Source organism: Caretta caretta, chromosome 5 (genome assembly GCF_965140235.1).
Source record: "Caretta caretta isolate rCarCar2 chromosome 5, rCarCar1.hap1, whole genome shotgun sequence".
In the NCBI taxonomy this organism is placed as follows: domain Eukaryota; kingdom Metazoa; phylum Chordata; order Testudines; family Cheloniidae; genus Caretta; species Caretta caretta.
In genome coordinates, this window is record NC_134210.1 from 89,449,813 (window position 1) to 89,463,899 (window position 14,087).

The window sequence follows — 14,087 nt, forward strand, 5'->3', positions numbered from 1 at the left end:
AGTGCAACTGGGCTAGAGTCTACGCCCGACAGGCTGGAGAGAAGGGGATGCGGGGACACATACTCCTTGAATCCTTTCTCCCTCTGCCCATTGCTACTCTAACTGTTGGTGGTAGGAGCTACATGTTGGTCCCAATCCAGTTCCCTTTTTCTTTGCCTGTCCTCATGGACTGCTGCACCTGTGCTCTGCACGGACAGCAAAAGCAGAGAGGAGTAAAGACTCTGAAGAAGGTAGCAGTCTGTTGGGATTCTGGAGATGGGCGGGTGGAGCCTGCCCACTACTAAAGGACCTCCCTCAGCCTAAGGGGAAGATCCACAAGGTCTGGGATCTCAGTTAAGTACGGGGGACAACTAAAGATATAACAGGGACAGGAGTGAGGTTACAGGGCTAAATGAAGGGAACCCGATAGGGACACCAAGCAGACACCCGCTGTTCTTCGAAGGTGACAAGGGAGCCAGCGGATGCCGCCCAGAGGAACTCTGCTGGGATGTGTGAGACCAGGGAGGAGTGGAAGTCAGCCCCACAGTCACAGAGCACCCCCTCATCTACCATCCTCTTCCTGGTGGTGTAAATGGCTACTTTGGCTAGTGCCAGGAGGAGGTTGATGAGGAGGTCTCATGACTTAGTGGGGCCACAGATAGTGTGTGCAAAGATGAACAAGTGTGGGGAGAAGTGCAGCCAGAACCACAGCAGGAGGTTCTGGAGCCGGAATAGGGGCTGCAACCGAAGAAGGCAGCAGTTAGAGCAGCAGCCTCTGCTGGTGGCAGCTGGGACTTCAACCTATTGCCTGCAGCTTAGGCTCTCAGCAGCTGTCTCTGGTGGATGCAGCCAGAATTTCAGCATGAGCTTCAGCTTATGTAGAAATTGTGAGCTGCCAGGAACTTGTGAAAAGGCAATGTTAATGCTGAAAAATGAGACTAATGGGACTAATGAGAATGAACTGGCAGCACAGGATTCAAATACCACGTTAGAAGAGAGGAGGAGATTGGGCAAGTATGCAGGGCAGGAGTTAAAGTTGGTTGTGGAAACATAAGTTTGAATTTTTGGAGTTTTTGAAAAATATTTACTTTTATGTCTGTTTTAAAATATTACAACTTTCTAATTTTTCAATATAACATTTAATATCAATGTTGAAATTGTTAAAATAACTGAAGAAAATACCACCAAAAAGAACACAGTAACTTTTCCCTTTAACATAAAATTACTGTTTTTCATAATGAAAATTATTAGGGCTGTCGATTAATTGCAGTTAACTCACGTGATTAACTTTAAAAAATTAATCACAATTAAAAAAATTAATAAGTTTTAATTGCACTGTTAATAGAATACCAATTGAAATTTATTAAATATTTTTAGATGTTTTCTACACTTTCAAATATTTTGATTTCAATTACAACACGGAACACAAAGTGTACAGAGCTCATTTATATTATTTTTATTACAAATATTTGCACTGTGAAAATGATAAACAAAAGAAATAGTATTTTTCAATTAACCTCATACAAGTACCATAATGCAATCTCTATCGTGAAAGTGCAATTTACAAATGTAGATTTTTTTTATGTAACTGCACTCAAAAAAAACCCCAAAATGTAAAGCTTTAGCGCCTACAAGTCCACTCAGTCCTACTTCATGTTCAGCCAATTGCTAAGACAAACAATTTTATTTACATTTACGGGAGATAATGCTGCCTGCTTCTTATTTACAATGTCACCTGAAAGTGAGAACAGGCATTCACATGGCACTTTTGTAGCCACAGTTGCAAGGTATTTATGTGCCAGATATGCTAAACATTCATATGCTCCTTCATGCTTCAACCACCATTCTAGAGGACATGCTTTCATGCTGATGACACTTTTTAAAAAAAAAAATGCATTAATAAAATTTGTGACTGAACTCCTTGAGGGAGAATTGTATGTCTCCTGTTCTGTTTTACCCACATTCTGCCATATATTTCATGTTATAGTAGTCTCATGTAATGACCCAGCACATGTTCATTTTAAGAACACTTTCACTGCAGATTTGACAAAACGCAAAGAAGGTTCCAATGTGAGATTTCTGAAGATCGCTCCAGCACTCGATCCAAGGTTTAAGAAGTGCCTTCCAAAATCTGAGAGGGATGAGGTGTGGAGCATGCTTTCAGAAGTCTTAAAAGAGCAATACTCAGATGCAGAAACTACAGAACCCAGACCACCAAAAAAGAAAATCAACCATCTGCTGGTGGCATCTGACTCAGATGATGAAAATGAACATGCGTCAGTCCACTCCGCCTTGGATCGTTATCAAGCAAAACCCACCTTCAGCATGGATGCATGTTCTCTGGAATGGTGGTTGAAGCATGAAGAGACATATGAATCTTTAGCTCATCTGGCACGTAAATATCTTGCAGCACTGGTTACAACAGTGCCATGTGAACGCCTGTTCTCACTTTAAGGTGACATTGTAAACAAGAAGTGGGGAGCATTATCTCCTGCAAATGTAAACAAACTTGTTTGTCTGAGTGACTGGCTGAACAAGAATTAGGTCTGAGTGGACTTGTAGGCTCTAAAGTTTTACCTTGTTTTATTTTTGAATGCAGTTATTTTTTTGTACATAATTCTACATTTGTAAGGTCAACTTTCATGACCGATTTCGTTGCAGTACTTGTATGAGGTGAATTTAAAAATAATATTTCTTTTGTTTTTATAGCACAAATATTTGTAATCAAAAATAAATATAAAGTGAGAATTGTACACTTTGTGTCCTGTGTTGTAATTGAAATAAATATATTTGAAAATGTAGAAAACATCTAAAAATATTTAAATAAATGGTATTCTGTTGTGGTTTAACAATGCGATTAATCGCTTGACAGCCCTAAAAATTATATTTGAAATTTTGTAAAAATGTTCACTCTGCCACTCTCATTTAGAATGGCTTAACATGGTGCAGTGTAACTAGGTTTTCAACAGACTTGATGCTTTATCAACCAGTACGCTAAAACCCTGATCCTGCCTGGATGCTGAGCACTTCTCAGGATTGAAAATGGAATAACACATTTGATCATATCTTAACCAGAAAGGCATTGGAATTAATTTTGGAAACCTTATTTCCAATGAGGCCAATTTCTGTGTATAGCTGGCTTTTCTGCTGCAGTGATTTCAAACTTATTTTTATCAGGCTATGCAGATTTATGTTCAAAGTGCCAAATTATAACCCTGTTGTTCATTTCTTGATGCAGTCATTTACATTGATAAGGAAGAAAATAATTCATTATACTGGCTTTGATCAGAAAAAACAAGCAAATGCTGCATTCCTCATAGGCTCTTACGCAGTAAGTATTTAACCTTTTACCATAAATTGAATTGCTACGTTTTGTTTTTTATCATTTTCCCATATGCAGTCCTTAAAATATGAAGAATGATACTCCCCCCCCCCCCCCCCCCATTTTAAAAAGTGGTGCTGGAGAGGGCTAAGAGTTTGACTTCCTGATGTTGCTCTTGACTTTTTTCTTTACTATATAGAGATTACCCAAACTTTTTTTTTTCCCAACAAAGTGATCGATGTGACAGGAAAGGCCCCTAAGAGATTTTTATTTCTTTGCTGCCCAAAAATCTTCTGGGTGGGTGTTTCTAAAATCCCTTAGCTGATATAGGTGCACAAATCCTATAAATTCTTTTAAAGTTACTTAGGTTCTTTTGGAAAATGCACCTTCTGTCTTTTATTGCCAATATTTAATTTTTTTTAAAGAAAATTGATTAATTCTTGATACTTTATCGTATTTCATCCTTTTTGTAAAGCCCAAATACCACCAAATGTTTTATTTCTGAGTTTATATGTTGGGAAATATATCTTCTCCAGCCTATCCCTTTCCTGACACAGGCCAGGGATGGAACTTAGGGGAAGGAAGAAAAAGCCGTATGTGGTGTGCTCAGAACGGATATAATATCCCGGGGTGTAGAGGGGAATGTAGATAGAGTGCCTGAAGATGCACTGAGTCAGGTGCTTGGCGATCTAGGGAAAAACCTAATAACCGATTGTGTTCATATTGCTCAATCTCTCTGAAAGACTGAGTTTGAAGCAGTAACCTCAGAAATGTGTAGTGAAGGTCTAAAATGCAGAATGTTTGAAATGTAAAGATGCAACAGACTGTAGATTGTTAACATTGTGGTATTTGACTTGTGTTGCAGCTTGACTGCACGTGACTTGTTTTCATTTCTCTTTGAGCATTGACTAAAAATAAAGAATGGGGTGAAGGACCTGTGCTCTTCATCTTACTGGTGACTTGAGAGGGGGTTTAGAGTCCATACAGCCCTGAGTCATTCCCCTTTAAGAGCTCTGGAGGGCTATAAAGCTCCTGCGTTTCTGAGTGTTTCCCTGCTGCTGGTTTGTGTTATGGAGTAGGTCTGTTTCCAGCTCCCCATGGTCTTCCTGTTGCCTGTTCTGCTGTACTTTTATAATGTCAAAATCTTCATTTATATGTGACAATTTCTTTCAACTGAAACCTCCAAGTGTTTAGAAATGTTACATTCTCATTGCAGCATTCTGAAACTGAATGGAAATATGCAGCATATTTTGCTTCAGCTTAATTGTTTGGAGTCAAGATACTAGAGCAACTGATTGGTCACAGTTTTTAAGCAAGAAAAAAAAACAATCCTTAGAAGTAATTTGATTACTCTGTAGGCCAAAAAGTAAATGTGGACTGCTTTTATTATAGAATGTTCCTTTTCTTCTTTTATTATTTTTTGTCCTGTGTGTAGTACCATGGCATCAGCATAGCCATGGTCATCCTATGCAGAACCCAAAATGCAGAAATAATAAATAATCAGCGGCAGAGTAATCCATGATTTTAGTAACTTGTCATAAAATACCTTTTTAAAATTAACTTTTAACAGTCCTGCTCCTGATCATCCATTCAGTTTTCCTGCCATGGCACCATACACCGGAGCACACAGTTGGAGGGGACTGTTTGTATAAACCTTCATAAATACATAGGGCCATATTTTCTCCTCCCACTTGGATACTGGTGGGAGGGCACTGATTACTCCTGATGGAATTCTTCACCAAAAAATTAAAAATTCTGCACACGATATTTTAAAATTCTACATATTTTATTTGTCAGAGTAGCACAATATAATCACACCAGTTCAATTATTTTGGTAATTTATTTCAAAATACCTGCCAACAAGTATGTCTGTAACAATATGGACAACAAAAAAGATTCAGGAAATGTTTTTTGACAAATAGATTACTTAGTAGGCATATTAATATATAACTTTGAGAAAAAATTCATTTAAACTACAATACAGAAACATATTTCCTGCATCCCTCAAAAACAGTACAAAGGCTTAGGGGAATCAGTGGTAATGGAGGAGCTAAGCAAGAGGGAAGCAATTCCTGGGAAGGAGCCTGGTAGTGAACCTGGAGGGTTATTGGATGTGGGTGGGAGAAGTATGGAACAGGTTTTTTGGGGGGTGGAGGGGATTGTTAGGGAGTTGGGGAGCCTCCCACGTGCAGACCCTGTCTGACCCCTAGTATCTCCCATTCAGTCCGGCACATCTCCCAGCATCCCCATGTGGCCCTACATCCCCATTCCGCCACCCCCATCCCAACTCGCATTCAGCACCCGCCCCACTCTGTCCCCGGCACTATCCCTTCTAAGCCCCAGTCTGTGACCTCCCAGCATCCCCCTGTGCCCCGCTCTGTCCCCTCCCCATATCCCATATCCTTCTCACCTGGCCCCGCAGGCAGGGTGCTGTGAAGAACCCAGCCTCTCCTCCCTATTGGCTGCTGACTGCTACTGCCAGTGAGCTGGCTGCCCTCTGTTCTGGTGCCACAGCAGCGCATGGTGGGCGAAAGACATAATTGCAGTGCCTTATTTACAGATTAAATAATCTGTGGGGGATGTGAATTCTGTTCATGCGCAGTGGCGCAGAATTCCCCTAGGAGTAACAGATAAAGAGAATACTGCCTCTGGGGATATCTCCTTACCCACTAATCCCATAGAAGATCTTCCATGGAGAGCTAGATATGTGGACTGAGAGAGGGTTATGTGAAGATCATCCACACATTGCAGAACTGTACCCCCAAAGGCAGACCTGTCATTAAACTACCCAGACATTCATACGTGGAGTCCCCCTCAGGTCTTTCCATTGTCTGTAGTGGGAACTGAATCATGCTTTAAGAGAAAAATGGCTTAGAAACTGCTCCAGTATGTATGATACATATATATATATATATATATATTCAGAGAGACTTATTTAATTTGTAAAATATTTTGTGCTGCTTTTATTTCATTAGGGAAATATATGTATTTAAACATGTATTTATTTGAATTAAACTTACATGAGTTTAAGAAACTAGGCCCCAGTGCTTAGAATAATCTAAGTTCTTGCCTCTGGTAGTCAATAGTATACTCAGTTATTGGGCAAAATTCTCTAAAGCTCAGTACAGGGAAGTGTAAACGGAATGAATGAAAAATTTAAGTTTGTATGTATATTTAAGCTTTCCAGCCCATTGGCCTATCAGTAATGCTCTTCACTGTTATGTTGAAGATCTGGGTTTAGTTTCTTGCTTCCTAGGCTGTCAAGATTGTGAGTCCTTCATGACATTTTGACTTCTGTCAGTTGAGTGGTATTAGATGCCTGAAGGGATCTCATTTCTACAACCCGCTTCTGTTCCAGTTCTGGAAACATATTGGCCACACTGCAGATTGGGGAAGGGAGGAGTTTGGGTGGGAAGCAGGTGAAATTAGATAGGGGAGGAAGTCATCAGAGATGCAACAGTGAAATGAATAGTGCTGTGTTTTTACTCTATGGGATGGAGAAGAATACAAACCAAAATGTGTTAAATTGTTACACCAAGTTGCTGTTAAATAAGTCTGTTCTAAAATACAGAAATTAAAAAGGGTTTTTTTATTCTTCATGAGAAAGATGAAGGTTCTTATCATTTCACACTTCTTGCCAGTTCAAAAGAATAGAATTGAATTAACTGCAGCTCGAAAGATTGTCTCTTCTGCCCCAACATGAATTGGTCCAGTAAAAAATATTACCTCACCCACCTTGTCACTATCAAATAGAATAGTCCCTTGTAACTAGGATTTTAAAACTGTTGTAGCTCTTAATTTGGAGGGTTAATTTGGGGGCCCATTTTAAGACTTACTTTTAGGGGAATGATCACACTTAAATGTGTTAATTTTAAGTAATCTCTTTTTAAGATAAGCCATATCGCTGTATATGTGCTAAATAAAAATTGTTTATCACACAAAGACTTTCCTGTTTTAGGGAACGGTACTGACATTGAATTTTTGCTCTTTTTTTTTTTTTTTTAACACTCAGCTGTATAAAACGTGAGGTAGCACCCCAAGTTTATAATGCAATAAATGTAAAATAATTAGTACTCCTCAGAGCCTGTCTGTCTAGGAACAATCAATAGTAAGCATTCAAGTGATACATCAGTACTGTTAACTTGAAAGCCTCTTGCTTTGAAACCTGTTTGTCCTTAACGTTGCAACGATCAATAATTTGTTGCATCGTGTAATCCTTGTAACGTTCACTTAAGCAAATCAAGGCATACCATAGCAACGTTTGTCATTGAAGTGAGGTGAGCTATACCGTTCCTGACTTTCTAAAGTAATTATGAAAGTCCTAGTTAACTGTTGTGAGGCTGAGAGACTGAGATCAATGATTTGGTGTATGAGCAAAGGCTGTTCCAACTCTTTTCTTCACCATTATGTTTTTTTAATATTTTACCCCCCCATCCCTTTTCATTTAACAACTTTTTTCCCCTCTAGTTTCCGAATGGGCCATCCAGCCTAAAGACTTCTTTTTATATCTACTGCTTTCTTCCAGGTATGCCTCATGTGCCAGCCAGGCCTAACTCAAGCAGCCAGAGCTCTTCAATGTAACATGATCTTCAAGATAAAAAGCAAAGTTTTTGTTTTTAAATAAACTCCTTTAAGATCCCAAATCTATAACAAAATGTAAGTGTATTTCTATCACTACATTTACTCTGTTGGTGATTTGGAATCTTAATCCCTTTCATTTCTGGTCCTACCCTGCACTTTCTGTAATGTCACAGTCTGTTAAATTGTCATTGAAGTGATCAAAATACACCAGCAGGGATACAAGCTTCTGGCCATGTGAGATTGGGATGTATCTCACATGATCAGCAGCACAGAACAAATATCTTACTCAAACACAAAGGCTGGGGGCTAAAAGTATTTGGTTTAATTATTTAAAAACAAAGCCAACTTTGTGTCATCCTTAAGGTAGAACTGTCTTTATCTGGAAGCAATCTACATTATTTAGGCCTTACTGTTCTACCAAACAGAGATTCTTTGAGATTATCTATAATGTCTCTGTAATGGCTTCTTTTGATCCTCACCAGAACTTAAGTGTGGATGGAGAAAGCCTCCTTCTTCCATCTTTATTGTGTCTGTACTCAGATAAACCAAATTTAACCTCCTCCCTTATTCCTATCTCCCTTTGCTGCATTAACTTAGTAACAGTGTTTCTTTTCTCAGGCTTGGCACTAATTATGTACTTGGAGGGAAATCCTCCATGGGTACCGCCCCAAGAACTGCTGTAATTCAGGTCACCTTCTCCAGGACTCATCTCTGTACTTTGTCTATTTTCTCATCTTCTTTCTTCAGGGTAAGCAGTGTTTCCTTCACCAATTCTGATCCATGCTGCTATTCTGTTTTTGCTATCTCAATTTGAAAATGCCACACCTAGGAAAAACAGTATTTTGGAGAGAAGGAGGGAGCTGTCCAAGCAATAGCCCTTCTGTTTGTGATACTCAGTGCACAGCTCCTCTTTTAGTGTTTGCACAGTGATTAATCTTTGACTAAGGCTATATGGGGTGTATGTGGAAAGGAATTGACAGCAGTATATTTTTGGAGGGAGGAAGTATAAGACTCCATTACTTATCCTTCATTTAAGCAAAACCTGCCTTGAGTCTTGTCTTTCTCCTTCAGAATTCGCCCTTTACAACATTTCCCTATTCTGACTTATTTTAAAAAGTTGTAGAAAAACTGTTACCGTAACTAGCATTCACACGTTTCAGAGTAGCAGCCGTGTTAGTCTGTATTCGCAAAAAGAAAAGGAGTACTTGTGGCACCTTAGAGACTAACCAATTTATTTGAGCATAAGCTTTCGTGAGCTACAGCTCACTTCATTGGATGCATAAAGTGGAAAATACAGTGAGGAGATTTATATACACGCGGACCATGAAAAAATGGGTGTTTATCATACACATTGTAAGGAGAGTGATCACTTAAGATGAGCTATTACCAGCAGGAGAGTGGGGTGGAGGGAGAGAAAACCTTTTGAAGTGATAATCAAGGTGGGCCATTTCCAGGAGTTAACAAGAACGTCTGAGGAATGGGTTTGGGGGGGGGGGGGGAGGAATAAACAAGGGGAAATAGTTTTACTTTGTATAATGACTCAACCACTCCCAGTCTCTATTCAAGCCTAAGTTAATTGTATCCAATTTGCAAATTAATTCGAATTCAGCAGTCTCTCATTGGAGTCTGTTTTTGAAGTTTTTTTGTTGAAGAATAGTCACTTTTAGGTCAGAAATCGAGTGACCAGAGAGATTGAAGTGTTCTCCGACTGGTTTATGAATGTTATAATTCTTGACATCTGATTTGTGTCCATTTATTCTTTTATGTAGAGACTGTCCAGTTTGACCAATGTACATGGCAGAGGGGCATTGCTGGCACATGATGGCATATATCACATTGGTAGATGTGCAGGTGAATGAGCCTCTGATAGCGTGGCTGATGTGATTAGGCCCTATGATGGTGTTCCCTGAATAGATATGTGGGCACAGTTGGCAACGGGCTTTGTTGCAAGGATAGGTTCCTGGGCTGAAATTGTGGAAAAGCAGCATCACTTGCCCCATAACCTCAGCAGTGCAGAACACAATGCCATCCACAGCCTCAGAAACAACTCTGACATCATAATCAAAAAGGCTGACAAAGGAGGTGCTGTTGTCATCATGAATAGGTCGGAATATGAACAAGAGGCTGCTCAGCAGCTCTCCAACACCACTTTCTACAAGCCATTACCCTCTGATCCCACTGAGGGTTACCAAAAGAAACTACACCATTTGCTCCAGAAACTCCCTGAAAAAGCACAAGAACAAATCCGCACAGACACACCCCTGGAACCCCGACCTGGGGTATTGTGTCTGCTACCGAAGATTCATAAACCTGGGAATCCTGGGCACCCCATCATCTCAGGCATTGGCACCCTGACAGCAGGATTGTCTGGCTATGACGTTCTTGTTAACTCCTGGAAATGGCCCACCTTGATTATCACTTCAAAAGGTTTTCTCTCCCTCCACCCCACTCTCCTGCTGGTAATAGCTCATCTTAAGTGATCACTCTCCTTACAATGTGTATGATAAACACCCATTTTTTCATGGTCCGTGTGTATATAAATCTCCTCACTGTATTTTCCACTTTATGCATCCAATGAAGTGAGCTGTAGCTCATGAAAGCTTATGCTCAGATAAATTGGTTAGCATTCACAGTAGCAGTTTAATCTCACCTCTCTCTCTCTACCAGGCTTTTCCAGTAGCCTTGAAGTTTACTCCTTCTTGTACTGACCTGATTTCCCCTTCTTCTTTGGTAGAAATAAGGTTGCGCGGGATGTGCTTGTACTTAAGACAGTGCTCCCTTCTAGTGTGTCCTCACTAGACTCTGCAGCTAATGGCTTTCTTGGGCTATCTTCCCTCCTCACTTGCAAGGCTTTTTATGGTTCTTCCTTTTTCATGATTAACTCGGAGTTTTTCAGAGGTGGGAGGGTTTCTCTCCTCGTGAGCTTGTTTTGATCTACTTTAATTGTTTATAAAGACAAATAACCATTTGTCTTTCATTGGCCATCTGTGTGTTTCATGACAACACAACAAATTTAACTCTGACCTTTAGGTTAATTTGCTGTATTTTTATCTTGATTCTGCTATTTAAATATTTTCTTGTAAGACATATGATTAGGTGGGAAATATCAGTTAATCTATCAGCTGTTGAGAATCTTTTTTTGTAAAGTATTTATATATTCTTGAGAAACCGCAATCATCCATGTAATAGAACTGTTCAGTATTAATTTATGGTAAAATGTATGCATCTGTGTGGACTTGCATTTGAGGCTGATCTATGTGCTATATATGTACTGTAGATTCTATGTTTGTTTAGAAGGGGGTTGTGATGTGTTTGTTTGCAGTTTACAGCTGTTAGAATTATTATTTTGGGTAAGTGTTAAAGCAGTTGTGTCATGACATAATAAATCTTATGCTTCCCATAAGCATATTTCGTTATTTTCTTGGTTTTAAGTGCTTGAGTTTTGTAAATCATGTGATTAACTTGCCATGTTAAGTAGATTTTTAAATTAAGGTTTTTTGTTGGGGGGGGGAGAGTGGAGGTGGAGTTTGAATGTTCAGAGTACTTTATGAGCACTGTCTTATTTCAAATGCTATAGAAGTGTTTTCTATCACTAGAATACAGAGTTGATTTGTTGCAATTTAACTGTTTTGAGTTAGATTTAAATAGGCTAATCTTCTGTAAAAGGCAAAGTAGCAATGTAAAATTTGTATGGTGACACTACAGAATGAGGTAAAATTCTTCTTTGATAACCCTGTGTAGTACTAAAGTTTAGGATGCCTCCTTCAGATGGAACTTCCTTTCCCTTGCTGTTATTAACTGTTTGTCCCATCTCTCTCAATGTATTTAATATGGTGGTTTGAACAATCTCTTGTTAAAATTCTAGGTTATCACCAAGTTCTAGTAAAAGAACAATTCTTTCCTTCATCCCATGGTATATATTGCTACACATAAAGGTCACTTTCTAAATTTTCCTACAGAGCTCATCCTTCTTGACAGGAGAGTATATGCAGACTAGGCTATCCCTCCTCTGTTGTGTAATCCAACTGATGTCGATAGGATTATGTACAAGGGTAGGGATTTGCATGAGCTGTGTTTGTAGGTATCTGTAGAAAAGTACATTTATTTGGAAAAAAATCTTCTCTTCTCAACTCTTAACGAACTTGCACCCTGTATGCCTTAACTAGAAACAGATGCCATAATTGTAAAGGTAATTAGCTAGGGTGATAGTATGCTCCCATTGCTAATTACAGGCATATTATTTATGTACTGTGAGATCAGGATTTTTTTTTACGTATATAAAGCTAACAGGGGAATTTTAGATAATCTAGAACAGTAGTAGTGTTGATCCATGGATGAAACTGCAATGGATTATTATGGTTGACTGAAAAATGCCTGTTCTGTGTTAATAACTTAACTGACAGTTACTTACCATATTTTTTTTAAAAAAACCTTTTAAACTGTGCTTTTGTATAACAGTAACCCCCAGTCTTTTGGAGTGAAACTTTTTCTGCATATGCACACTCACATTTAAAATAAATATGAAATATATGTATTGTACAGATATTGTATTAAAGGTGTTAGATAATGGGATTTTCCTTATTTTAAAAACAAGTTTTTATTGAGCAACTAGCTGTCATGTGAGTGAAAGACAGTTTCCTGGAAAATGAATAGATTGATAACGAGAACAGTTTTAAGAAAAATTGGACATGTGCAATTTTTGTAGATTGTTTCCCATTTCATTTTTGGTATGATCTTGTATTTTACCAGCAAGATCTATTTGGATAGATCACTTGATATATTTGTTTGATTATTTGCAGCCTGTTCTCTTCTTAATACCATCTTCTATTTGTTGCATTAGTGAAATTAAAAATTTCACAAAAAGGTTGTGTGTGTATGCAAGGTGGGGGGGCTTGCACCTGAAATACTAGAACATACCCAGGGATTTTACTAGAAAAAGCTTACATTATGTATCCTAATAAACCAATCTCAACTTCAGGGTCTTTATCCCCGAAAGGCAAACCCTCTTCTTTGTTCCGCTCTTCTTCTTCTTCTTCTTCTTCTTTTTTTTTTTTTTTGGCCTAAGACCTAGTTCTCTGTCCCCTAAATTTGCAAAACATGTTAGGAACTCTGTCTTCATCCTATACTATTCACGACTCCAACACTTTAATCCTTTTTTTAATCTTGTACTCTGAAATCTCAGATGTACTTCTGATCTTACAATGTGTCTCTTAGGGCAGGTCTACACTCCGGGGTTAAAATGCCCTAAGTTATGCAACTCCAGCTACGTGAATAACATAGCTGGAGTCGACATAGCTTAGATTGACTTATTGCAGTGTCTACTCCGCGCTGGGTTGATGGGAGAAACTCTCCTGTCGACTTACCTTATGCTTCTCGTTCCGGTGGAGTACTGGAGTCAACAGGAGAGCAATCTGTGGTTGATTTAGCAGGTCTTTACTAGACTTGCTAAATGATCCCTGGTGAATCAATCGCTGCAGCATCGATCCATAGGAAGTGTAGACATGCCCTTAGTTACCTTTTCTGTCCTTACAGTCACACTTCTCTAGCTCCTTCACCTCTTCCTTGAAGCAAGTACTTGTCTTCTGTCTCCTGAAGAAATCTTCTCTCAGCTCCCACTTGCCTCCAACTGTTGCCCATCTCCCTCTTCCCCTTTGCCTTCAAACTCCTGAAGCAAGTGGTCTTTTCCCATTCACTAATTCTCTTTTCCAGTTCTTTCTTCAGTCCCCTGCACTCTGCTTACCACTTCATTCCAATGAACCTGCTCTCATTAAATTCTCAAATGACCTTTTTTTTGATCAAGTCTCATGGTCACTTGCTCAAGTTCTAAAATTTCTTGGCCATCTTTAGATCTGTTGATCAATCTCCTCCACAAGTTCTACACCCTGGTTTCTGCAAATCCCATGTTTCTTTAGATCATATCTTCAAACTCTTCTTCAGTGTTCCCTGGAAACACTGGGATGCAGCTTCACCTCTCTCTCTTCCCCCCCTTCCCCCCCCATCCCATCTTGTTGTCAGTATACTTCGGTCTCCTCCTCTGCTTCCTCTACACTGTGCTTACTCCAATAGATTCAGTCAACCGCTCTGTGCCAGTGATTCATAAACCTATTTTGCTACTTGCACCTTTCATCCTCTAGTTTAGTCTTACATGTTTGCTTGTGTGGCCAAGATTTTCTCTTGAATGTTCTCTTGCCAACTTGAGTTTATC

The 14,087-nt window shown here is 39.2% G+C and overlaps 1 protein-coding gene across 12 annotated transcripts in view; it reads left to right on the top strand.

Annotated features, from left to right (window-relative positions):
- Positions 1-14,087, top strand: part of CDC14B (cell division cycle 14B) — an 81,451-nt gene that overhangs the window by 19,945 nt on the left and 47,419 nt on the right. For all 12 annotated transcript variants that reach the window (XR_012668541.1, XR_007356676.2, XM_048850151.2 and 9 more), the window contains one exon: positions 3,218-3,310. Coding sequence is in view for 10 of the 12 variants with exons in the window: in XM_048850151.2 (XP_048706108.2) it covers positions 3,218-3,310 (93 nt within the window). In the remaining 2 variants the exon portion in view is untranslated. The remainder of the gene's footprint in view (positions 1-3,217; positions 3,311-14,087) is intronic.